This window comes from Corvus kubaryi, unplaced genomic scaffold, assembly GCF_017639235.1.
Source record: "Corvus kubaryi isolate FWS band 111438036 unplaced genomic scaffold, C.kubaryi_AGA036_p1.0 37397, whole genome shotgun sequence".
Classification (NCBI taxonomy): Eukaryota; Metazoa; Chordata; class Aves; order Passeriformes; family Corvidae; genus Corvus; species Corvus kubaryi.
This window is the reverse complement of record NW_024581136.1, coordinates 16,689,514-16,715,248: the sequence shown is the minus strand read 5'-3', so window position 1 is coordinate 16,715,248 and position 25,735 is coordinate 16,689,514. Positions and strand designations below refer to the sequence as shown.

The 25,735-nt window shown below is 43.9% G+C and overlaps 1 protein-coding gene and 1 long non-coding RNA gene across 3 annotated transcripts; one reads left to right on the top strand and one right to left on the bottom strand.

Moving 5' to 3' along the window:
- TNFSF10 (TNF superfamily member 10) lies at positions 1-9,888 on the bottom strand. The gene is made up of 5 exons (XM_042042113.1): positions 9,672-9,888; positions 5,881-6,033; positions 4,365-4,407; positions 3,559-3,678; positions 1-2,856 (listed from the first exon to the last, which is right to left on the bottom strand). The coding sequence occupies exons 1-5, from the start codon at positions 9,792-9,794 to the stop codon at positions 2,408-2,410; spliced, it is 888 nt and encodes a 295-aa protein (XP_041898047.1). The 5' UTR covers positions 9,795-9,888; the 3' UTR covers positions 1-2,407.
- A 905-nt stretch (positions 9,889-10,793) lies between these two features.
- On the top strand, positions 10,794-25,735 carry LOC121671223. Of its 2 annotated transcripts, XR_006018433.1 has the most exons (4): positions 10,794-10,927; positions 17,916-18,032; positions 22,534-22,718; positions 25,530-25,735. It is a non-coding gene; the product is annotated as an uncharacterized LOC121671223 (long non-coding RNA). The 2 variants fall into 2 exon arrangements; XR_006018432.1 differs by having other exon boundaries at positions 22,534-25,735.

The window sequence follows — 25,735 nt, the reverse complement described above, 5'->3', positions numbered from 1 at the left end:
TATTTAGTAAAAATGTTTTATATAAAAGGCACGTAGAAAAATTTACAATATTCACACATTAATGCAACCTATAAAAATTTGCTACATATGTCATTCAGCATAAAGTGAGATGAAAAGTGTGAGTCAGGACACAGCACAAACAGAACCTGCTATATTTTTCCATTCTTCTTCAACAGTGTCCTGTCTGATATCCCTTGATAATCTACCCCCAAGATAATATCTGGCAAACATGCCTTCAGATCACTAAGAAAATTACTATTTGGTGTGACTCCTGTTGCAATATGCTCTGCATGCAGAGACCAAACCTGATAGCAGGGGTCAGTCCTGCGCTGAAATCACCAAGCCCAGTCCATTTGCAAGGAGAAGCTACAAAAGTCATTTCTGCAAGGTAACAGACATACAGGTGTGTAGGGAATGGCTCTGTTCTCCAGCCTTTTCTGCCAGGGAGACAATTTCTGAATTAAATACTGAAATCATAAAGAAAACTGTAGAAATGTTTTCTGTTCTCTGTCAAAACAGATGATCTCAGAAGGAGGCAAAAACCAAAGTGTTCCAGTAAATGGTGAAGAATTTCACATATTTGATTGCCACTGAAAACAGTGTGTGTGACACTGTTAAACAGCAGGCAGAAGTTAAAACTCATTATTTTCAGTGTACACTGGTGTGTTTCTTTGCCCTAACCTGCCAAACGAAGGGTGTTCCTGAAATTCTTCTCTTGCTGCTCCAACACAGGGATTTAAGTGAGCCAACACACCTGCCTCTCTGAATGGCCAGATAAATCCAGGGGCTTGTGTCTATTAATCCCCTCTTGTTGGCTGGCAGGAAGATGAACGATGCCTGTTTACTGGTGAGGCCCATGTGCAGGGGCTGCCCAGTGATTTAATTACCACAACATGCAGGTGAATGGGAGGGTTCCCACAGCAACCCCCGTGTATTCAAAAAAATAGACAGCCAGACTTTCTCCTGCCATCACTCTGTTGATGTAAAGGAACATTTGCAGAACTCTCTTCCTTTTCCTCCAATATTTTTTTTTTTAACCTTCCCCACTGTTTTCTCTGAATCTGGGCAAAATGAATTCATGGTCCAATTTGCTATTCCTCCACTGACAATGCTACAGATGTGCTGATTTACACTACCTGACTTTTGCTGTGCATTGAGCCCATACAGTCTGAAGTTTCAAATCCTTTTAATACAAAATAGTCATTTTCATAGAGTTAAAAAATATACTGTTCATTTTTTTAAAAAAATGTATTTTGCAAAAAAAAAATTATGGCAATTTTCTGCCCATTCCTAAAAATAAAATCAAATAATTACAGCATTACCTAAATAAGCAGCACTTTTATAAGTACAGATAGTTGTGCCTGTTTTCCTTAAAATGTTAGTCATTGGGGTGTGTTATTCTACATTACATCCTACCAGACACAGATCAGTACAAATAAACATGGAAGAATCTTGATGCCTAACTTGCTGCAAATTTCTCACAGAATTCAGTATTTACAGAAACCCACCTTTTATTTTTTTTTTTCTGGATCCAGTTCTTGCTGCCAATAAGTGTAACAGCAACTGCATTACTGAACTTACTGGAAGCCTGGTGAGATGTCTGCAGCACAGTAATTAAGTAAATAGGCACTGTTATAAAATGTTGATCAAAACACAGATTGATTTCAAAAGCTCTTCAGTGCCATTCCAGCAGCTGTTCTTATGTACAATATCCCAAACAAGACAAATGTGTTTACTCAAGACATGATCCTGGAGAATGCTTAAGCACATACTTAATTTCAAGCATGTGGATACCCTGATGTAGTCAAGACTGTTTGTGTGCTTAAAATTAACTAGGTGCTTAAGTGCTTTGTTAAGACGAGATGAAGATGTGCAGCTTCTTCAAAACTCCTGTTCAAAAAACTTCTGGAGAAATTCCACGGGCACTTAGGGAACAGGATGTACAAAAGCTCCTTACAGGAGCTGACATATTCAAGAGAGGGTCCCAATGGAGACCACAAATAAAATTTGATATCCAGTCTGAGCCTCGAGTAACCAGACCTGGAGCATCCGCCATCCCTCGTGCCACAGCTGAGCCAGCCTGGAGCATCTCTGCTGCTGGTGAGCACTCACCTGTCCGGGGTTCTGGCCAAAGGTATGGCCTGAGGAGTGTGAATCCCTCACACATCCCCAGCCTGGCTGCCTGTACCTGCACAGAGCATTGCCACCCACAGCCAGCTGCTGCTGCTCTTCCTGGCTGCTGGGACAGAACTTGGCATGGTCGGACCTCGCGGTGAGTGAGCTGAGAAAGGGGAGTCTGCTCTTGTTGGTATCGATACAGCTTTTGCTTGTTATCCCCTATTTTATAGGAATTTAGGCTGTCCCTGACTGGAAAAACTGGGCCATTTGGGATCATGATTTTCATGTTCTAACCAATCATAAAGGCTCCAAAAAAACTTGCTTCTTTGTCCATGTCAACTATGTCACTGTTGCTGACAGAGACAAAAATTCTGTCCTCTCTCTTCAGCTGAAACACACCACCTTGATAGATGGAATAAAGTCCATATTCCGCCTTTTTAGACCAGCAGCTTGTCCTTGCACTTTTCATCAGCAAAATGGGCTCAGGGTAATTAGTCAGTTTGTAAACATACTGGACAAGCTGTTTGGGGTTCCTGATTTGTCCCAACAAATCTGAGTCCTCGTTCTCGTTTTCACGGAATCGGAAGTAAATTTGTGAGTAGATGTAATAAAAGCCCGTCTGGGGTATCACTAACTCGCCGTTTCTCAGCTCCACATTGTAAAGGAAGGAGTGGCCTTTTCTTGATGATTCCCAGTTGTTTATTTTGTGTCCAATCCCTCTTCTGGGCAAGGGATTTACTGGAGAAAAAAAAAAAAAAAAAAAGAGAAATGTTAACTTCAAAACCACGTAGTGAAGCTGGGCATCTGCTAGCTGAGGAGCCTGGTTTTTAATAATGAAGTAAGGAAACCTGCTCTTCCCAGCCATTCTTTAGGTCCATTCTCACAACAATTTGATGGTCCATAAGTAAGCTTTATGTGGGAATTAACATGAACTGCCTTTATTTTTAATATTTGTCTCCCAAGTAAGAGAAAAAAAAATCATGCTTCTACTTAGTAACAAAATAAAAATATCCATTAGTGTCTGATACCCTCTGAAGCTGCAGAAACCCAAGCAAGCCCTTCATTAACATGGTCCAAATGTCAAGTCTCTCCTGTCTGTCTCACATTTCTAATAGGTCTGTCACCATAGCAGCTGGGACTCGCACAACTGACAGAAGGAAATGAAAGGAAAGAGGAAAACTTAACACTAGGAAGAAGGACATTTACATTCTTTTTTCCCCCTAATGAAGGTTCCAAAAGAAGAGTTAGGGAGGTACCCAGAGGAAATGGGCTTTCTCTCTGTTTGGTGAGAATTAGCAGAAAAAACCCAATGCGTAGGACAAGATGATTTGTTTCCTGCTACTAACCCGATATAAGTATTAAAAAGTGTTTGTAAGCATGAGGCTAGCAACTAGAGAGTCATTTCTGTGGTCTTTAACTGTTGTTAGAGGTTTTCCTTACTGCGTGAGGACAGGGCACTCCTCCTGCTGCTGCTGCTGCCCGTCAGATGCGCCGCGATCCTGCGGGTGGGACCGCGCGGCGTCTGCCCCTCCGCGTGTGGCAGTGTCAGAGTCCTTTCAACTAAAGGAAGGGGAGAAAAGAAACCCCACATCAGAAGGAAGAACATTAGAAGGCACATCTGTTCCATCTGACTTGATTTTAAGGAATAGGTATGTCATTTTTTGACTGAATCATGGACTGATGGCTAATTATTGGCTAATAAGGCTCAAATTCCACTTTCACTGTTGCTCTTGAGATGTCTTTATGTGCCTCTTTGTTCTCCTTTTTCTCCTCCCTCTGCCTTCAAGTTGTCAACAGACAAAATAACCCATAGTACTCAATTTTATGGTTAAATACTCCTAATCTTCCCCGTGAATCTCCACTTGGAGATTCTAATGCTTTTTCCCAGCATCTTTAGTGTGAGCTTCAGCAGAGCTATTCCTTAACTCACCTCTGCAGCTTTGTGCTGCATGTTCCAGGAGCTTTTTAAGGGGAGGGTTTTTTAAATGTCCCCCATAACACACGGGACTGAGATCTACAGGCTGAGTCCTCTACATCCACCTTGCATAATTACCTTGCTGTAACCACTTGACTGTATTTCTGCCTCCTGAAAATTCACCTTCTAGTAATAAGTAATCATTTTTTGATGACTTGATGCCAGTACAAGATCTTAGTCAATTTTCTGCACTTCTAAAAAATCAAGTCATTACACATCAAGTGCCACTAGCGGCTCCTTTTTACCACAGATAATAAAATTATTATAATACCATTGATTGCAGATATGTTTTCCTCGTAGCTTCTTGACATCATCTGCCAACAAACACAGAGAAAATGAATTAGCTTGTCATCTGGGGCTGACGGGTGCAGGAAAAAGACACACCTTTTTTTACTCATGAATAAAGAGGATTCTGGATTTGATCAACAAGCAAATAGAAAAAAACCCCACCTATTACTTTGTTGTAATAAAGAATTTCTATGTTTACATCTTTTAGATAATGAAAGACATGAGAAAACATTTTCAAGAGCTCAGGCATAAATCTGTTGAAAAATCTGATCTTCATGCTTCTCTCAAATAAGAGAAGTGTCCAAGCACCAGCTTCCATTTGCAGAATACTTGCTAGTGTGAACTGCAGGGTCTTAGATCTGAGAAATTAAATTAAATTTTTTTTTATACCTCTACCTATCTAAGTTCTTAAACCAGCATATTTTACTCTGTGCATTCCCCTTCTTCATAACTGTTTGCTGACTGCTGAAACAAACCAGTTTGGTATGGACAGTGGTACAGCTGCAGCAAGCATGGTGATGATTTACCTGGCTGGCTAATAAGGCCTTTATTGCCATTTACTGATGGGTTTTGTCCTGTCACATTTCTATTTATCCATCTATCCTATTAGCAATAGTAGTATTAGTTACATTATTGTAATTGTAACTTACTCTGGCACCCAGGCTACCTCCTCCTACGCAATCAGGGAGTTAACAGATATATTAGATGTGTAAACATCCACCAACCAAAACAACACTTTCTCTATGCAGAAGTTCAGGGACTTCACTGGAAGAGCTTCCACCAAAGGAGCCGAGATCTCAGAACACAAATGAAGATTCTGTTTTGGACTGCAAGATCTGTTTCTGCCAGGAAATTTCAGCCAGAAGAGAACTTTTATGGATGAGCTTGTTTATGTGCTGGAGATGGGGTTTTGAAAGCCATTCCAGAAGATTTTAGCCTCTGCGATTGTTCAGCCAGACTGGCTTTGTTCTCTGTAGCCAAAATTATGTGTATTGTGTGTAAGTCACGCAGGAGGTGCTCTCTGGAAGGTGCTGTGCCCGATGCTGTGTGCTCACTTGCTCTTTCCTCCACCACTACATCACCCAGCTCATGACTGGATCATTCCTTAGGCACCTTTGTAGCTCTCCCTGTGTTACATTTAATCTCATTTTCTCTTCCCAGTGTCCCTGTATTTCCAAAGAGGCAGTGACAGCTCTGATAGCACCGTGATCTGTATGGTCAGGTAGAAACCCTTTATCCTGAGGTATTTCAGACAAGCCAACCCATCACTGGCATTTGCTTAGTAAAAGCTGATAGTTTTTGTTTTATTATTTCCTGAATGCAGTGAAACCACTTTTATGGGTTGGGGTTTTTTTGGTTTTTTTTGCTTCAGTGCAAGTACTCTGCAGCTGGAGCTGTGGCCTGACAATTGCTTTGCAATAAAACAATCCGAGCCTCCTTTATTCTGCTATTAGGATTCTTTCAGCTGTAACATCCCCAAGCACTCTGTTCCCAAATACCTTTTTAATTAACTTTCCCAGGTGCCACTTTACTTGCCAGCAGGGATCAGCTTCTCTGTCTTCGCTTTCGATGAGATCCAAGTTTTGGACGGAATTTCCGATCTCCTCCCCGGTGAGACAAGCGATGCCGCTCTTGGAGTACGAGTCCTGGAGCTGCAGCAGAGGGGAAAGCCAGGATTTTTCACCCATGATGTGTCTGCAGCTGTGGTATGTCACTATATTCACTGTGCTAAGGAACACTTCTCTAAAGCATTTCCTGGTGCAAGTAGGGCTATATGAACATCATGAGGATTTAATCCATCCTGATCTGACATATTTCAATATGAGGGCATACCTCACATGCAAAACTATGCTTGCATTGTCTCCATGGATATAAATTTGGTATCAATTTAATAGGTTTTGTGAAAATTCAATACCCAAATCCCTCATGTTGTAAATCCTTTAGTTCCTCTAGTTCTGCATTGAAAACATTTCTTTTACAGAAGGGTTTGGTTTTTTTTGTTTGTTTGGGTTTTTAAAATATATTATTGAAAACAAATACTAGAACTTAAACATATTTTTTATGCTGTCTTTTCAGCCAATTCCATTTGTAATCCAGACTTTTGCTGTTATATATCCATTCCATATCTTCCCCATATCCAGTTTGGAGTCTCTCCTAATAGCATTTGTCATAATAGTCCAGACAACTGAAATGACATTTGAGCCCAAATAAAATTATAATGCTAGATGTTTTTGACATGAAAATATCAAATATCTATCTCTATCCTCCAGTCATAAACACTTTTTTTTTTTTTTTGTCCTGCTAAAGAGAAATGAGCTTGAAGAGATTGGCAAAACTCCTTTTGGCTCCAAGGCAATCTGACTGGGAGAGCTTTCCTAGCGGAAAGCTCTGTCCAAGCTCCCTGCGGATGCGACTCCAGCTGGCGCTGTTGGTTAATGTGGGAGCACAGAACCTGTGACCAGCCCCTGTTTGCTTTGAGCTGGGCTCCTGCTGCATCAGCTACAGACTGGTCAGCCTTGTGGAGCCAGCAAAGCACTGCGGGAACTCGGAGGAAACAGCACTAAACATGCAAAGCATTCAGATGGAATTCTGGTAGTAGCATTTAAATTTCACTTTTTTGTTGTGTTAAAGAAGCTTGGTTTGGTTTGCTAAACAGATGCATTTTTTTCTACAAGTACCAGTTTTTAGCTGTCCTTGAGACTGGTGTATTGAAAGCAAGAAATGGATTTCCTCCTTCACACTCCATGCTTTTCCTGGCTTTTAGAAAACAAAGGTGTCTAGGAAGAGATTTCCTGCTCCAGGGGGAGGAGATTTCACCTCCTTCAAGTCCCACCTTCAGTTTGCAGCAGCAGATTCCACTGAACTTCAGCTAGTACTTGAAATGATGTTGTGTTTTGTAGGCAGCAGAAGGAAAAGGGGCCCCCATTATGAGTGTTTGTGAGGGTTTCTGTGTCTTTGCCAAGGAGTACAGTGGTATTTTTAAATCAAGTTTCAAGAACTCAAAGTGATTAATACTATGTGCTCACTGAGGTAAAACTACAGCTCTGACAGATTTAACTAAACAATGAGCTTCTATAACAAAGTAGTTTGACGAGTTTAAGAAAAAAAGCCAAACGTAGGCAAGTTGTGAGGTTACTGTTTATTCTCCTGCAGACCTGTCACAGCTCAGCTCCCAGCTTTGCCCTCCCACCTGTGCCTCTGCCTCCACCTTACCTGCTCACTTTTCCCCAAAACAGCTTTACTCTCCTGGCACTGGAACCATGTTTTGTATGCAGTTTGAAATCCTCAGGGAATGCAACCTTGCAGCAGCATATTACAGTACTGAAGGATTGGAATTTCTCTTGTAAGATTTACTCAAATGAGGTTTATCTGAAGCACTGAACCCTTTGAGGACACAAGTCCTGCAGGAATCTTATCTTGTAAAGACGCTCTCTTATGTTAGGAGTGGTTACTGGACTGTTTTTGAAACAGAAGGAAGCCTGAGGATGTTGTCCTTGCAGCCCCATATCCTGAAGCATAAGAATTTTATTGTCTCAGTACTTCCTCTTAAAGCAAAACAGTTAAACAAATGTCATACTCCTAGTCCTAATCAGTCCTACTACAGCTGTAGTGGAAAAACCCTGCTGGTTACCAGCATTACCAGCATACTTTTTGTAAAGACAGAAATGCCTGCAGTCCACAGTAATTTGGTGAAGGCGTAATGCAGGTATTGTGAACATCAAAGGGAAGAAAAACATGCAAACAAAAATCATGGTGTATCTACAGAGATTTATTCCACATGCACCATGTGGATGTGGAGTAGCAGGCTGTGTCTAGATGAGGTTTTTCCTGTTGGTTGTGCACCAAATGGCACATGCAGGAATATGTGGTTAATGTGCCCCCTCCAGAGCCAGCAGCCTTCGTTTGTAGCCCAGCATGACTTAAATTTGGACAGATTTATCCCTTCACATCAAAGGCAGGCTTGTTATTCTTCAGAAACTGTGAGTTGTATTTTGGGCAAGTCCCTGAGATGTGGTTGTGTCCCAGGTGTACATATTTGAATAGAAGGAAGGAAAAGATAACTGTGGTTACTAATTACTTAGATTGGCAAGTTTGTTAGCAAGGGACTCTGAACTGTGTGCATGGAGAAATGAGGATGCCTTTATATATTTTTCTTCATTAGCAATCATGTAACCTGATTTCATAAAGTCAGCACATTTCTGTGATTCCCCCATTTGACTGCCACAGCTATAAATTCAGCAGGAAAATCTGTTTTATATATTTTGCAAGTATGAACTTGGCTCCTGTTGCAGAACACTGCACACCCTTTGCCTCACAGAGAACTCTGACATCTCAGAAGACTTCACCTATTAAATCCAACGTGGAATAAGTGCATATATAGCACAATATGCATATATACATTATTAATAATAATGTGATTAATTATGCATTGCTGAGTGCATATATACAACAGTAATTTACATTTATGCAATACTTTCTGAAGTTGTAGATGTACAGAACGCTTACCTGCAAGTAGGTTTACCTTTGTGCCAGGAGGAGCAACATATAGGCACAACTTACAGCAGGACAGTAAATTTGGGATAAGACACCCACGGAAACCCTGAGCAACAAGGGGTCCATGAAAAGCAGGGCCACACACATGGGACTATCACTTAAATGCAACTTTCTTGGAGTGTAAATGATCTTTTGCAAGAGGAGGGAAGAGTTAAGCAGCAGCTGGCAGGCCTGAAGGGTGGCTGCAAGGAGACCAAAGCTTCTAGACTATACAATGGATATTAAACAATTTATTCTGGGGAATTCAGTAATGTTTGCTGTCTGGTGCAGTTCCTTTAGGATTAGTCACACTCTTAAAACCATGCATTGTCCTAGAGGACGCATCTAAAAGGCACTTGAGCGTTCCTCACTCCTTCTCCACGGCGCCTGGACTGCCCAGCTGACAGAGCCTGTTCCACCCAGCCCTCCCGGCGCTCCCGCACCGCAAAAGTGATGAGACGGCGAATCCGCGCTCTGATGGGAAACACATTCCCTGCAGAAGCGCACAACTTTGTTTATTTCGAGTCAGACACTTTGTAGGTGCCCCGGCTTGGAGCTCCGCTCCCCGCGCACACGCAGGGCCCGGCTGTGCCGCGGACAAAGGGGAGCGCAGCTCTTTGTCTGCGGGGAGCGGGGGCTCAGCCCGGCCCACGGCTGCTGCTCGCACCGCCCCCGCCCACCGAGCCCGCGGCCCCCGGCTCGGTCCGTCCGAACGGGCAGCGCGGGGTCCCCCCCGCCGCCGAGCCCCCGCACAGACCTGTCTGAGCTCGCTGGTGAAGTACAGGAAGGTGACGGCCACGCACACGGACTGCAGGAGCACGGCGGCCACCAGCACGGCCCCGCAGGTCAGCGCGGGGCTGGGGCCGCCCGCCGGCAGCATCGTGGGGCTGGCTGGGGCGGCAGGGCCGGCCTGGGGGCTCCGGGGGCTCTCGGCCGCTGTCCCGCAGCGAATGCAGCCCCCGGCGAATGCAGCCCCCGGCAGCCGCCGCGCTCAGCCCGCCCCGCCGGGGGATGGAGCGGGCGGGGCGGGGCGGGCCCTCCCCTCCCTCCTCTCTCTGTTTTGCCTCCCTGCCCTGCCCGGTTTTCCTCCGTCTCCTCACTGATTTCCTGCCCTGGTTTCCTTCCCTTCCCGGGCTTTCCCCCCGGGTGCCGCCGCTTTCTCCGCCTCCTTCCCCGAAGCGCGGGATCATTGCTGAGATGTGCGGTCACAGCTCAGCGCTGCTGGAGTATTTCCGAGCAAACTCGCTGAGAGGTCGCCACCGGAGAATGGTGGAAGCTGGTTTTCTTAAGACATTAAGGCTCTGGTTATGTGCGCAGAGAAGCCCGGAGTTTCCTGAATTCAAGCTGTGTTACAGAATCACAGATTGGTTTGGGTTGGAAGGGATCTTAAAGTTCAACTCGTCCAACCCCCTGCCATGGGCCAGGACACCTTCCACTATCCCAGGTTGCTCCAAGCGCTGTCCAGCCTGGCCTTGGACACTCCCTGGGATGGGGCAACCACAGCTTTTCAGGGCGACCTGTGCCAGTTTTTCACCAACCTAAGTGTAAAAACAGTTTCATTGTAAATAACTTCTTTCTTATGCCTAATCTTAATCGACGCTCCTTCAGTTTAAAACCATTACCCCTTGTTCTATCAAAACAGGCCCTGCTGAAAAGTCTGTCCCCATAATTTTTTTAAGCCACCTTCAAGAACTGAAAGGTTGAGTTACTGCCTCCCTGGAGTCTTCTCTAGTTGAACAAACCCAATTCTCTCTGCCTTTCTTCATAGGAGGTGCTCCTATGAAGCATCATCTGATGCCCTCTGAGCATCATCTGGATTCACTCCAGTAGGTCCATGTCCATCCTGGTCTGTCCTATCTGTGTCCTATCCTCTGCAGCTTCTCCTGTAGAGCTCGTACACCTCAGAAGGGTGCCTGTGAGCCAATAACCTGTGCCATGAGCTCCTTCCCAGTGCTACCAGTGCTTCTACTCCCTGGTCATGACATGATTACTGCCACAGTACATGGACATCAGGTACGTTTTGAGTTTGCTTTATCTGAAGGCACTTTGGGGTTTGTTTGGTGAGTTTTCAAACCTCTAAGTCTCCTTCTTGCAAGCTTTTCTCCAAGCTGTTCCACCCAGATAGTTTTCCAAAGGCATGTCCATGCTTTAGGGTGTGTCCATTGACTTTCCCTGGGGTTTTGACACCTTCACCACATACAGACTGGGTTATAAGCAAATCCATAATTATCTGCTGATACTTTTAAATCAGCAGAGGTAGCACCTCTGCTGACTATGCAGCCATGGAAAACTGGGATTTCAAATCTAAGTGCAAACATTTGAGTCAGGTCACTTTCGTGCTGTTGGCTACAGGGTAGGATGAAATTTTGGCTCCTGCTCAGCATCTGCTACCTGAGTTCCAGGAATCATTACAGGGAAAAATTAAAATCAAGATCTCTTCATCTCTCCTGACTATTGAGATCATCTTTAGAAGACATAACAGCATTGTATTCAACCATTTAGAGGAAAATTAATTGTTTTTTCTTCCATCATAATGTAGCAAAATAATCCCCGAATCCCTGTTCAACGTGGCAGCAGGCAGTTTATTTGTCTGGCTCTTTGAGACATTCAATCTGTGTGCCAGAACAGTTCAGATCTGTGTGATTCCAACACATATGTCAGATGGAGGATAACATCTCAAAAGTGAGCTCATGGTCCCCTCCTATGACTTCTCAGGAAAGTCAGTGTGACATTTTGGGCTCCTTCTGCTTTGTTTACCATGGTTCATAAATTCTTAAGAAAAATTTCATTTGAGAGAGTCATGTGACAAATCAGTTAAAAGGTGGCAAACTGACTTGGATGAAGACTCCTGCCTGCTGAAGGGAGTTTTTGTGGCTATTCATTCTAGTTGTTTAGGGAGGTCATATCTCATATGAGGGAGTTTCCTTTCAAAAAGAATAGAAACAAAAGTGAAAGAGAGCCAGGGCACTACAGAGCACTCTTGTTCACAGTTAGGAGTTGGTTTGGATTCTGTGTTTTTCCAGCCTCTTCATGGATTTCTCCTCACCCTACAACTTTTAACAGAACTATTTTGTAGGTTAACATACCAGTTCAGGAAAGATTTTTTCAAGACCCATATACTCAGTTTGTTGCCCTCTACCAGGCATGGCCTGTGTCCCCCTGACCCATAATTTTAAATCCTCCATAGGTATTCCTTATGTTTCTGATTTAATACTTGTTTAATTAGTGCCAGGCACTAATTAGTGCAAGGCAAAATTAGCCAAGTGTGGTTTGAAAAGAGCGATGGGAAAAACACACTCAAATCCATCTCTTCAAAAAATTATGAGTTCACTATCTTTCTGAAGATTTAAGATCTGCAAATTTCATTACAAATTTCATTACACAATGTTTATGAGTTTGCACACTGACATAGGATATTCCAAAAGTGAAACTCCAGTCATTTCCAGCATTGAATGCACTTGAAAATCTTTGCTACTTTCAATGCTCACTTTCCTGCAATCAATTTTTGTCTCTAATAAGTGTGAGTTTATACAGAAAATAATTTGTTTTAAAGGTTCCAAGAGCAGAAAATGAGTGTTTTGATGAAATTTTGCCGCAGTAAAGCTGGGGCAGTGACACCAGTGGGAAGGAATGGTGTTAGCATTCTTTTAAACAGAACCAAGTCATGTGTTTGTGTAGTGCTAGACCAGGGCAGCTCCCCAGTAAAACCTCTGATTCTTCCTGGCTCCTTCATCCTATTAAAGCTTACTCAGCGAGCTGTTTAATTAGAGATAAACCTTAATCTGTGCTGTGGACGTAGGAGGCGTCGCTTGGCATGTCAAGGAAATACCGGGCAGAGGACCTGCCACACTTGTCCCCCAGCAGTGTGACTGGTAGGAATCTATAATGGCTCTGAAAATGGGCAAAAATGAAGGAAGAGTGACTTGAAAAAGTCCTTCCGTTCCCGTTGCTCACTGATGGCAGTGATGGGGGTGACGAAGGTGTTTTCAGAGGAGGACAGAGGCTCCCGTACACGTACTGCTGCCAGCCGTGCAGGTGGCTGTCACCGCTGCTGCCGCTCCCTGCCAGCCCCGGCACCGCAGGGCTCTGCTCGTTTTCCAGGGCAGACAAAGCAGAGCTGATTTCTGGTACGGAGCAGGTACTGACTTTGATTTCTCTGCTGGGCAGCAAAAGGGGTCGTGTTTCTCATCACAGCATGTAGCTGCAGAGAGGGAATGAAGCCGTCCCTCCTTCCCCCCAGCAGACGCCTGAATGCAGCTCTTGCTTTGGGCTTTGCTGCTCCAGCCATCAGTTCCTGCAATGGAGCCGCTGATTGTTTGGCTCTGAGAGCGCAGTGGGAGATTGCTGTCTCCTCTCCTTCCTGAAGGGAAGGGCAAGTCCCTGCCCATCTCCGCAGCCTCCTAGTTCATCTCTGGGGCGCTGCCACACTCAGCTCAGGGCACGGGTCATGGACAGAGTCACCCTGCCGAGCACCCCAATCAAGCAGGCACAAGGAGCCTGCAGCCAGCACAGAGTTAACCTTGCCGTGTGGTCCTCAGCCCTGCACATGTGCTGGACAGATCACATCTGACTCCCGTGGTTTGTTCATTACCTCGTGGTCCCTGTGCCAGATTCCAACCTCATGTTTTACTGTTAGTTGTAAACCATCTCAAATCCATGAGTTCATTGTGATTTGTACTGTCAGGGGATCAGGATCTATTTATCAGTGCAATATTCTTTTGGCCTGTGGTGTTACACAAACAACAGCAATGGTTTGGCTGGCCCCAAATACACCTATGAATTAAATTATTCAGACCTGACATCTCTCTTTCAATGCCCCAAGCAGTGGATTTGATAAATAGAGCAGGAAATATCTGTGCATGGACATGCCACGCTCATGTCCAAAAGTGCTGTAGCAACAGCATTCATTCCAGATCTAACTTTGGATCTCTCCATTTTAGTTAAGAAAATACTTTACCTTTTGCCTGTTGATATACTGTATATATTTTGAGCTTGTTCTTAACTTCTGTCAGTTATATAGGGGCACTTCCAAAAGTATATTGTCCTTTATGAGTGCTTGTTATGAAATCTCTCTCTGAGAGATTTAGTGTCATAAAATCACTGAATTGTTTGGGTTGGAAGGGACCATAAAACTCATCCAGTTCCACCCCTGCCATGGGCAGGGACACCTTCCACTGTCCCAGGTTGCTCCAAGCCCTGTCCAACCAGGCCTTGGACACTTCCAGGGATCAGGCATCCGCAGCTTCTCTGGGCAACCTGTGCCAGGGCCTCACCACCCTCACAGGGAAGAATTTCTTCCCAATATCCAATCTAAATCTGTACTCTTTCAGTTTGAAGCCATTCCCCTTGTCCTAACACTAGTACTTCTTTAGCTTTCAAGCCCTAGGGATTGTCACGAGGCACATCCCACGTGTTATTCCCTGAATGAGTACAGTTGGTTTCACTAGGGTGCCCTGATCCAAGATTCCTTCTCACACTGGGGGTTTTTTAACATAAATCATTTCCATGTCATTGTTTTCATTATGACTTGTAGTGCCACACCTAGGAGTTTCTGTTTGACAGAAATGTCTCACATTTCAACATTTCTGTTTGTCTTAGAGTGAAAGATTTTGATTAAAGAAAAGTTTCTAAATATGTCATTTTGGAATAATTGAAACGCCTTTATCATTACAATAAGGCATGTATCCATTGTAAGGGATACATGGCTCTGCTTTCCTGTATTCCCTGGGGATCCCTGAAGTAGCAGGAACTCCTTTCAAGTGCAGATTCCAAAGCTGGACCTGGCCATGTGGCTGTTCCATTACTGCACAACCAGTCTTGTGTGAAGCACTAGATGCTGCTCAGGCTCCCTGGCTAGGGGAGCAAAGGGAATGTTTATAGATGCTCTTAAGTCTTTTTCTATGTTACATTAACAAAGTGATAATGTTGAAATAGGTTCATTGTAGTCTCAGCTCTGGAGGGAGCTGGGAGGAGATCCATAACACATCCATCTGCCTCCCCAACATTTCAGAAAGAGGAAGAATTGTCCCTGGCTCACAGCAAAGATTTGCTATGCAATTAGCTTAAGCCTTGAAGCATGAAATTTGATTTTCTTTACCATAGGTGAGTGCTTTTGAACTCCACTGAAAATGGAAGACAAATATTTCTCTTTAGGGTGCCAGTTGTGTATGCAGAGAAATTACTTTTTTTTGGGGCTTCTTCTCAGCAAAGCATCTGTCACACACCTGTCTATCTTCATCTGGGCTACAGATTCCTCCTGGGACAGATGAAAATCAGTAACAAGGCTGTAGGTAGAGAAGTGAAGGAGATTTCTCTTTCCTTGCTGGGGCTACCTGGCATTCACAGTCCCCTGTGCTGTCAGCATCATGGCCAGGGTTTTGCTTGGATATGCTCTCCCAGCTGGCAGCAAAATGCTGTGGGTGCAGAGGAACAGGGGAGAAGCAGGTGGGGATGATTTGTACTTACATGAAGCCTCTTCCCTCTTCCTGGCAAACCAGGACATGATGGATTAATTGGATGGGCTGTGTCTTCTCTTGCCGTTGAAAAAAACGTGGAGTGAATTAAATTCTCGGTGATGTCTAGAAGGATCTCTTTTCCTGCTGTCATAGTTTGGTTTCATCTACAATATGTTTCATCTGTGTGGAGGATGTGTGGATTGGGTTTTGCATCTGTATCAGCACAGCCCTCATGGGGACATACTAATGGAAGTGGGGAAGAGGTTTGTTTGTATCTGCAGCTACTCATCCGCGGCAAGAGCATCGCCGTGACATAGAAGGTGATACCCATTGCTGTGTGTGCACTTTGTGGGCTTATTTACTCTGTGTCCTACTGCTGTGGAGGCTTTGGGGCTGCCTGGTGGCTGCTTTGTTCTGAGGAGTGGCACAGACCCTGGGAAACACCGTGGACTACTCTGATCTGTAGCAAGTGGGTCTGGCTCCCAGATGACTGATGAAGTGCTGCATATTTCAGTCTGCATATTATTCTTCTACTGTTTTATTTATGTCTATTGAATGACTTCATGCCAGTAGATAGAAAATACTCCTCTGCTCAGTCTTCTATGCTCTATGATTAGTATAAAGCCCAGGGAATAACAAGAAGAGAATCCAGCCATGAATATTGTAGCTATTTCGCCCTGAGTGAGGGACATGGGAGGAATTTCTGGGAGTGGGGTGCAGTGACTCTCATGCAAGAAACACTTGGATGAGAGTCACTCAGGGGGTACCTGCACCACCTCGAACGTGGTTCTTTTCAGATTGACAGCTGTGAATTCAAGGGGGCTGGATCAGGGACTAGCCAGGTGAGTCAGGGTTTGCCAGACTGTCCAGAGGCTTGTGAGCAGGAAACACAAGTCACTGGAACCCGTGGAAGACTGGAAGAACTTGAATTACTTGTGCAGATTGCTGGGTTATCAGTTAGTTGGAGCAAAGACGGAAGGGAGCCTTGGCCTTGGTGAATATGCCAATCACATCACGGTGGTGATAAACAATACACGTGCTTTATGTTATAAAGGTGCTTCATAAATGTCAGCTGCAAACGTTATATTGGATTTCTGTGTATCTGCATCTTTGGTGACCAGCTGGTATTTTCAGTGACACCTAACTGCAAAGGCATTTGCCTTCTGTCCTGGAAAAGGGTCATTATCAGGCAGGGAGCAGAAATTCCCCACAGCTACTGCCAAAGAGAGCATTGAAACAGCTCTGTGGCCAGTTTGCCACAAGAACAGAGTCTGAATTGATCTGGAGCTGATAGCAGATGGCAAATTTTACCAGATGTAAGATGTTTTCTTGGGCTTGTAGGCACTGAAACGCAGTAAACAGAAAGAGCTTGAGGAAGAATAGAAAGCGAAGCAGTCTCCTGGGTCAAATTTCAGTTTCATCATTCCTACTCCAAAAGTTGTGTAATATTTAACTGAAAAAAGACATTTATAACCATAACAATATTTAACTAAAAGCAAACTGCAGTGTACTTCATCAAGCTGCAGTATATTTACTCTTGGACCAAGATTTTTGCTTTTCCTCACTAATTTTCAACTTCAGCTAACATTCATTTGGAAAACAAGAACTTGAGTGTCTGGGAATAAAACTCATGTAACAAACGCTTCCCTGGGCTCTTCGAAACAGGATTTCCTTATTTACTTGGAAAGGAAGTTGGAAAAGGCTCCTGACAATAAATATCTAATGCAAAAAATATTAAAGTGGAGAGCATAACATTTTTTTAAACAACCCCACTGGTTTAGAGCTAGAGATTGCTACACAGCAATCAATTTACTTGTTCTGGGTAACCCACAGCACTTATCTTTTCCCATTAATTTTTAGCTAGCCCTGAGATGTAACTTAATACAGGAGTACTCCACCAAACAAACCCTGGAGACTTTTTCATATCTTAGCAAGCAAAACATTCCCAACTTGTGTTTTCAACTTTGTTCAGTCATTACTCTTATTTGCCTGAACACCACAACAATATCAGCAGAGTTTTAAAGTAATCTATTAACCAGAAAGGTGATTCAGGCAGTGCAAATAAAGACCATCTGAAAACAAAATGTAAGGTGTCAACCCTTGGAAGGAATGAGATTGCACAGAGGTGCTTTGAGCCTTATCAGTCTCATCCTTCGTTATTCCAGGTGTCTCCTCAGACCAGAGTGCACAGGATTCAGGAATCCCTGGCATTTCAGATGGTGATTCCAGGTGGACTTTTAGGGTTGTTGGGCGGTTTTTCTGCTGAAGAAAACATCCATATGATGACATAATCTTGATATAGGTGACCTTTTTTAAGGCCCAGCTCCTAGAGTTTATAAAGATTTGTAGATGTAATAAGGAAAAGAAAAAAAAATCAGGTTTTACTGTGAAAGAGGAAAGGCTGGAAATACAATACAGTATGTCCTGGGGGTTCAAACATAACTTCAGATATTAAAGGAATCCAGAGTTGCCTGTAAAATATTTTGCAATAGTAAAGCCATCTCAAAACTTTTTTAATGATGAGTGTTGGAAACTTGTTTTGGCAGAATCAATGCATGAGATTGCCATGGAGAAGGCTTGGAAGGATGTTTGGGTCCTTATTAAAGCTACATGGACATAAATAGCTATGGAGTCTCTGTTGCATGCCAATATTACCTGACTGGGTAAGATTTTGCACTTCTTTAATCTCCTGGATAATTTTGGGTTTGGGGTGTATACTGGTTAGGCTGGTTAAGGATTTGTGGAGTTTGGGATAAGAACAAATTGGAAATGTTGCAACAGAATGTTTGCATTAAAAGAATAACTGCAAAAGTAATTTCTTTATAACTAGGAAGAATTATCACCAAAGGGCACTTGAAAAATAATTGATGACTGCAATCAGCCACTAAAATAGTTCTTCAGCACAGTTAGATTTTAAAACTACCTCCATGACTGACTTAATTAAAACAATTACCAAGGGATTTGCCTTGGCTTAAAATGATATGTCCGTCTCTATGACTTTTGGAGGCAGGTGAACTCTATCTCCTTGGCTTCTCTAAGGCTCCTGTCCAGTAACATATTTGGGACAATTAGGTCCTTAATCACCTAGAGAAGAAATATCACTCACCCTGGCACCAGAGAGCCATTCCCAGCACAGAGATTGTTCTGGCGTGTGACTCAAGGGCTTAATTTTAAAAAATGGGCAGTTAATGTTGCAGATGCAGTTTTGTGAAAGGAAAACACCAGGAGATGATGATATGGCTTCACAGACTTCCCCCCGCTCTGTTGGTGCCTTGGTGTCAGTGGCAGCAGCAGGATGTGATAATTGGGTAGGATCTGATACCCATCTCTCCACACAAAGCTAATGCCAGAGTGAGGATGACTCTTCCCTGGCCATGAGGAGGGCTCAGCTGCCCATCCACCATCAGCCTTAGCCACTCCAGAGTGTTTTTGTCAGTGCAGAGGTTGGATCTGGCTCATCATCAGGCTCTGGCTTCTTTTAAGGTGATAGTTTAAAGGAAAAGACTCAGTGAATGGCTTTCTCATCACCTCTGCCATAAATTTTTAATGAGTGCTTTCAGGCTGCTGAAACTCTCCTGTCAGAGATCAGTGGGGAAAATCTTACCTGTTATGTAACACTCATTTTGGGAAAAAACCACTGTTTATGAGAAACACAATGCTTACTTCCTCCAGTGAGATTATCATTGGTTTTGTTTTCCTTTTCTTTGTTACCAGCAGTTCCATGTTTAGCTTGAAGTGTCTCTGAAGGGAGTTACCGACAGAGCCTCAGCTGAACCTGCTTTCTGTTTCTGTTACCAGCCACATCTTGAGGTGCTTCCCAGGACAGTCTGTACCTGTGGGAGGTCTCAGCTGGGGCCAGGTGAGGCCTCAGTCAGACACAGCTCCAGAGATGCCACCAGCAGCTTTCCTGAGTTGGTGGTTTGGCCATCCCACTGGCAATATCCATTGACATCTCCCACTGCTTTTCAGCGTGTTTGAAACAAAAATTCAGTTTCCCAGAGAGGTTTGTGGTGTGGTGACACAGAGGGTTCTGTTAACCTGCTTAAGAGGCGAGGAGGTGCAGGGCAGGGTGAGAGGTTCCATCCCAGGCTGTGGCCTGAGCTGCCCTTTAGTGAACAGGCTGGGAAAATGGGTCAGTCCCTCACACAGCTGGGTCAGGCCCTCACACACCTCCTTCCACCACAGCTTCCCACCCAGACGTGAAAAAGGTGCTGATGTCACTCCCTGCCAGCAGCCAGCTGTGTAAAGGACCTCTGCCTTACGCAGGGAAACACAGACCCTTCTCCATAGAACACCTTTCACAGAGGCTGAAAGTGGAGCTGGGGAAGCACCTCTGGCTTGGCTGTGAATGTCATGAGGTAGATGTGCATTTTAAACAGAGAGAGTAGAAAACATGAGACCTTTGAACTCACTGTTATCAACTGAAACAGGAGAATGGAGTGAAATTCCAATTTTAATTTGAGCAGTGAGGTTACTATAGAGCTCATCATGTTTGCCAGTGCTTCTGTTCTGCTGATTGCTGATAGATATGCAGATTTTATTTAAATTACAGGATAGCAGAAGACAATGAGGTGCTGTCACAAATCTAGACAGAAGGGTTACTAGGATTTCCAGAGAGCTGTTGGGAGTGAATACCCAAAGGGTGCTCAGCTCTGCATATAACTTTATTTTCTTTTCTTCAATGTGTCTCCTTAAGAAACATTTACCACCACTGGCCCTCTGTCACATGGAAGAGGTGCTGTTTAGTTTGTATCACTTAAAACTGTTAAACTGTGCACAAGCAAGGGCTGCTTCTTCAGAGAGCCCTTGTTCTGCAGCTGGTTATGAAAGAGCAATTTCGTTGTCCTTGCAAGACATTAATAGGGAGGAAGTTAGAAATATTTTATAAATATCCCATACATAGCCTATTTATTATGCTCATTTCCTCTTCCCTTGCTCAGAAACTGTCTCAGGGTCACTTGAAGCTGTAGCTGAAGATGCACAGCAGCTCTCCCCACGCTGCCATGCCGACTGCAGACTCAGATTTGCCTCCTATGGCCACACTTAGAATGAATCAAATTCTTTTGGAAAGAATTACACACAGTCCTGAAAATGGTTGTGTGCAGGTATGGCAAATCAGATATGCCCTGAATATTTATAATAGTAATCTGTTTGTTCTCTTGTGCTTGCCGTGCACAGCTGCACAGGCATTTATTCTCCAGGGAGCACAACAGCTGGACAGGGCTAGCAGAGATTGCTGTGATAATATGTTTGCAAATCATTAGCAGGACAAGGCACTAAAGCCCTTTGAAGCTTCCCACAAAGGATTCCGCACGTCTGAGTTAGCCAGGGCAAGGGCTGGGGTCTGGCTCTGGGGGAGGGCTATGGCAGCAGGAGATGGAAGCTGGCAGGAGGGGATTTTTGGTATGAAGAAAAGCAGATGTGAACACGGGGTTTGTCCAAACTCCCTTTCCAAGCACCGCTTCCTGCCTGCTGAGGAGGCACATTTTTGTTTCAAAAGAGCTGAGTCAGGTCCCAGTATTACAGAACTGATGCTCCTGAGGTGGGTTTTGATGCTTCATCTGGTTAAGCACACAGAGGAATCCCCTTCTCACCACCAAACCAGTGCCAGCTTTCCTGCTCCACTGAGTGCTGTGAAGGAACAGGCTCCCATCCAAATAGGACCAATGCTGTTGTCAGCCCAGATGCAAGTCAGAATATAGGTCAGCAATGCTCCATCTCTGCTAAACATGTCCCTGAGGCTGTTCTCTGATCCCCAGCACCAAAAACAACATTGCAGAAAGAACAATAGCAATGCCAGAGTTACAGGAATCAGGTTGATTTTGTTGCCTCTGGGAATTTTACTGCTGAGTCTGCCACAAGGAAAAAAAGCTGGGTGCAAACACAGCTGGGTGCTGCTTTAGATTTTAAGCTTCTTTGTGGTAAAAGTGAATCAGTTTTCTCCAACACTGAACCTTTTTGAAGGTTAGCGGCAATGATTCACAGATCCATCACTGCCTTACTTGGAAAAGAACCTGTTGCACATAAAAATAGGTTTAATAACCTCTTTCCTTCTCTTGCAAGTCACTCCTTCAATCAGAGAGAGGGAATTTTGCTAGCCAGCTGACTGCCAGGGCCTCCAGAGTATGGTTCTTAAAATGCAATACAGGAAATTCCCCAAATTTAAAAAATGTTCCAGAGGCAAGATTTGTAGGAAAAAAGCAGTAACTTCTTCTTCATTTGCACTTTTGCAAATCAAAAGAGGGGCCTGAGGGGTAAATTGCATTCCTTATTTGTAATCCTGGCTTGCTGTGGGTCTGACCCAGGCTGTGTCTGATTCTTGAGGTCACATAGTGGTTTTAACTCCAGATTTGCATGTGAAAAAAGCATTCAGTGATGCTCTGTGTTTAGGCATGACCTGCAGGCAGGCAGCAAGTGGGGAATGTGTCTTCAGTGTGACCCTTCAGCTGCTGGTGCTCACCTGCATCCCACCAGAAATAAGTTTGTGAGTTACTGGTTCTCTTCATTCCCCTGATCAGAGCCAGTCCTGTTGTAACAGCCTCCACAGGCTCAGAGCTCTTGTCCCTGCTCATGATAGAGTTCATGGAGAGAGAAAAAAAATCCCCTCTGACCTCATCATTTCTTGGCTATATCTGTCTGAAGGCTGGATGGCTGCACTCTCCTCAGGGCAACAGGCTGACAGGTCCCCACAGGTCTGAAAAGAAAATATCTGGTGTTCCTTTCCCTTCTTTTGGGTTTTTCTGAGCTCTGCACTTCTTACTGTAGTTTTTAGGGCTGGAAACTTACTTTTGTTTTCTTTAGGAAGAAATGTTTGTGAATCTAGGCTTGATTATTCACCTGTTTCTGAGGTGGTGTTTCTGTGGACAGCAAACTGCATCAGGCTGATGGAGATGTGAACCAAGGGGACACCTGCCAGCTCAGAGCCCCTGAGAGCTGCACTGGGCTCTTTGTCAGATTTCTCCTCTGACTTTAGCCAGATTCTTCAGCTTTTCTTCCACAGTGTGTCCCTGTCTTCAAGGAGACCATCAGGTGGAAGAAATCCCAGAAGCCAATCCCCCCCCCAGGCAGATTACGCAGAATTCGTGCCTGAAGAGCTCTTTGTGGGAATTGACTTTCAAGGCTGAATTATTGATGCATTGACAAACTTCTGCTTTCTTTTCACAGAGAAGGAACATCATGAGAAACAGACTGCTGAAAAATCCTGCTAATCAGATAATCCTTGAACATGGTGCTGCTCCAGACTTGAAGTCTCCACACCTGCATGGATGTAGAGGTCTATTCTATGAATGAATGCACACTCCTACCTAAACCTGCCCACAGACATTCAAATATATGTCTGTATTACAGATGTAAGTCCTCCCAGTGCACGGTAATCCTGGCTTGGTGCACTTAGCAAAACTTTGATTTATTGGGCTTTAAGTTCTCTGGATGACAATCATCCCCAGATGGAGTACTGCTGTAGTTGAGCCAAATATCTCTTTTGCCTGTAGGACACCTGCTATTACACTTTCTTAACATGGAGAATGTTCATTTTTCACCCAAATACTGTTCACTGTTAGGTAAGCATGTAGCTCTCCAAAATTCTTGTCAGGTTACTTTGCTGTTTCTGGCAGCCTGGAGCAGAGGTTTGATGTATGTTTAATGTGTATTTACACTGATCTGGAGGATTTGCAGTTCTAGTAAAACATCTTGTATTCACCTCATTCTTTTCTCAGCTTTATGTCCGTAGAAGTATAATATCCAACATGGCTTCCAAAGTTTCTCACCTAATTTCTGCATTTTGGTGGGTCTCAGCTGTTACAGCAGAGTGCAAAGGGTCTTGTAAGGGTAGGAGAAAGTGTGCAGGGTGTAAGAGTTGGGTGATCCTAGACAAGATATTTATCTTCTGAGCAGAAATGTTCAGGAAGCTTTAGCTGAAGTAAATACAAAGGCTTTAGGTTGTGTTTGGATTAAGATGCTATTCATTCACCCAGCAATACCAATGCTGACAGGTCTGTGTAGCTGCAGAAGGATTTGTGCTTTATCCTGACACAGGCAGCATCAGCAGAAAGGTCAGCCAGTGGTCACGTCATGGAGCTGAATGCTCCTACAGACTGAACCTTTGTGGCCCAAGGAGTGTTTTTAAAGTATGTGATATCTACTTTTGAAATCCAGTTTTCAAAAGGCAATATATATATATACATATACATATACATACATACATATATATATATATATATATATTTCTGAAGCATTTCTTCCTTGTCATGGCAGTTTAACATTGCTGGACTCATTTCAGTGCTGTGAGTGTGCAGAGTGGAGGGAACACAGCTCAGGCTGTGCTGCTGGCAGCTGAGGTAATCTAGTCATGACTTGCTGTGACTTTCTTGTTATGAAATCACTGGTACTGGATAAACACAGAACATCTGCCTTCCATCCCTTCTAACACCTCATTTTTGGCTGTAAATAAGTGCTCGCTGTAGCACTGATCTGAACTGAAGATTGTAAATGTGCAGGTGAGTGAAGACACCTCAGAGCTCTGCAGTGAGGCATCAGGGACAGGAGTGATCCCTGCAGGAGCCACAGAGGCACAAATCATGCTGGAGACTCACCCAGCTAATGGGATTACTGGGGAGAAATGCTGTGCCCTTCAGGGGCTGGCCTTCAGCAATACAGTGAGGGGTCTATTGGAACAAGCACTGAAATGTCAGGGTGCAACCTTACACTGCAGCAAAGCCAAGGCAATGGCTCGTGGATGCTGGGAAGGGACTGTTCTGTCACTCAGCTGCTTGCTCCCACTGCCTCCCAGGAAGCTGTCAGGAATTCACCTGTCCCTGCCCTGGGCCAGCCCATAGAGCAGCCCAAGAAATGCAAACAGCTCCACGTAAACAGACAATAATTTCTTTTGGCAGTTTGCTCCCTGACTGGAGTTTCCCCAAATGTTTCGTTTTCACAAGTGATGGGTTTTGGGTTTGAAATATGTGTGTCTTTGGGACCTTGCATTGGATGTGGGCCTGCCCTCGTTCCAATTCACAGCAAATCCCAGGAGAACTGCAGCAGGAAGAGGCTCGTTTCATGGCTCACAGCCTGGAAATACTCTTCTCAACATAGTGTGGCTTTCCAAAACTGGAGGGGATCAACAGCATCAGTGCAGTGTTTTGTTAGGTTAGATGGCCAAATAATCTGTGAAGAAGCCAAATACAGACATGCTTTCCTTTATAGTTAGTAAAAAATGCTTTAAAAAAATGGTGAAGAGTTGCCAAGAGTTCCTTGAGTTTTAAGTTTAATGAATATTTGCAGTTTAGAAGTTATTCTCTCTGGCTGGATTTGTAGATCAAACAGGAGAAAACCTACCTTGACTTAAAAGTCAAGGAAAAGTATTTGTATTTTTACTTATTTCACCTTTCAGCTCTGATGGACTTAAAGCTCTGGCAATGTGTTGGTGTATTTGTCTAAGCCCATAAAGATAATCTTAGCCCTCAAGGGCTTACAGTCAAAATAATTTCTTTGCAGTTCCTTGGGTCCATAAAAACAGCTGAGTAGCACCGATGGGAGTATTGTGATAGTTCACCTCCACTGTACTTGCAGGGCTGATGCCTTAAGCTGGGCACAGATAATTAAATCTGTTGCTGCTCTCAGGTTTGTAGGAATGTCCTTCTGTTTCGAAAGCCTTTTACCACTTGCACCTGTAATCACAGAAGAATCTTTCAGTAAAGTCACTCAGGCATGCAGGGAATGGAGAGGTGCACCCAGCAAGATGCTCTGTCTGATCCTACTCCTCCCCAGTCACTCTGCTGACAAAGCTTTCTCACACTCGTGTGAAATGCTAATGTGGGAGGGGGATTCCCTGGCTCCAGTCCCTCCTGACATTTTCAATGCATTTCCCAGGCCTGTTTTTCCATCCTGAAGTGTAAAATTAATTTTGATGAAATCTTGAGTGAATTAAACTGCAACACAGCGATCTCTTTGCTCAACTCATATTTGCTGTCTGCCTTATTTGTATTGAGAAGAAGCACTTGGGCATGCCAATTGTCCTGTCATTTATTTGCCTTGTGCATCGAGCCTTTGGCTACTAGAATTAAACTGGAAAATACAATTAAAAGCATTAGCTGTAGCAGACATACAAAAAAATATCATTACATGCTTGACAATGTTCTCCTTCATATTGTTAATCCCTGCAGATCTACCTCTGCTATTAGATTTCATCCACAGATTTTATTTTTCTTGGAAGACTACACTAATTGGAATGAGAATTCCTGGTTGTATAAGGAAAGAAAAGGAAGATGTCACCAAGCTGGAAAGCCTCACCTGACTTTTCTTGGTGAGTATGGTCTAAACTTGAACTTGAATTGAGCAAATATTATTCAGGCTGCAAATTATTTGCAGA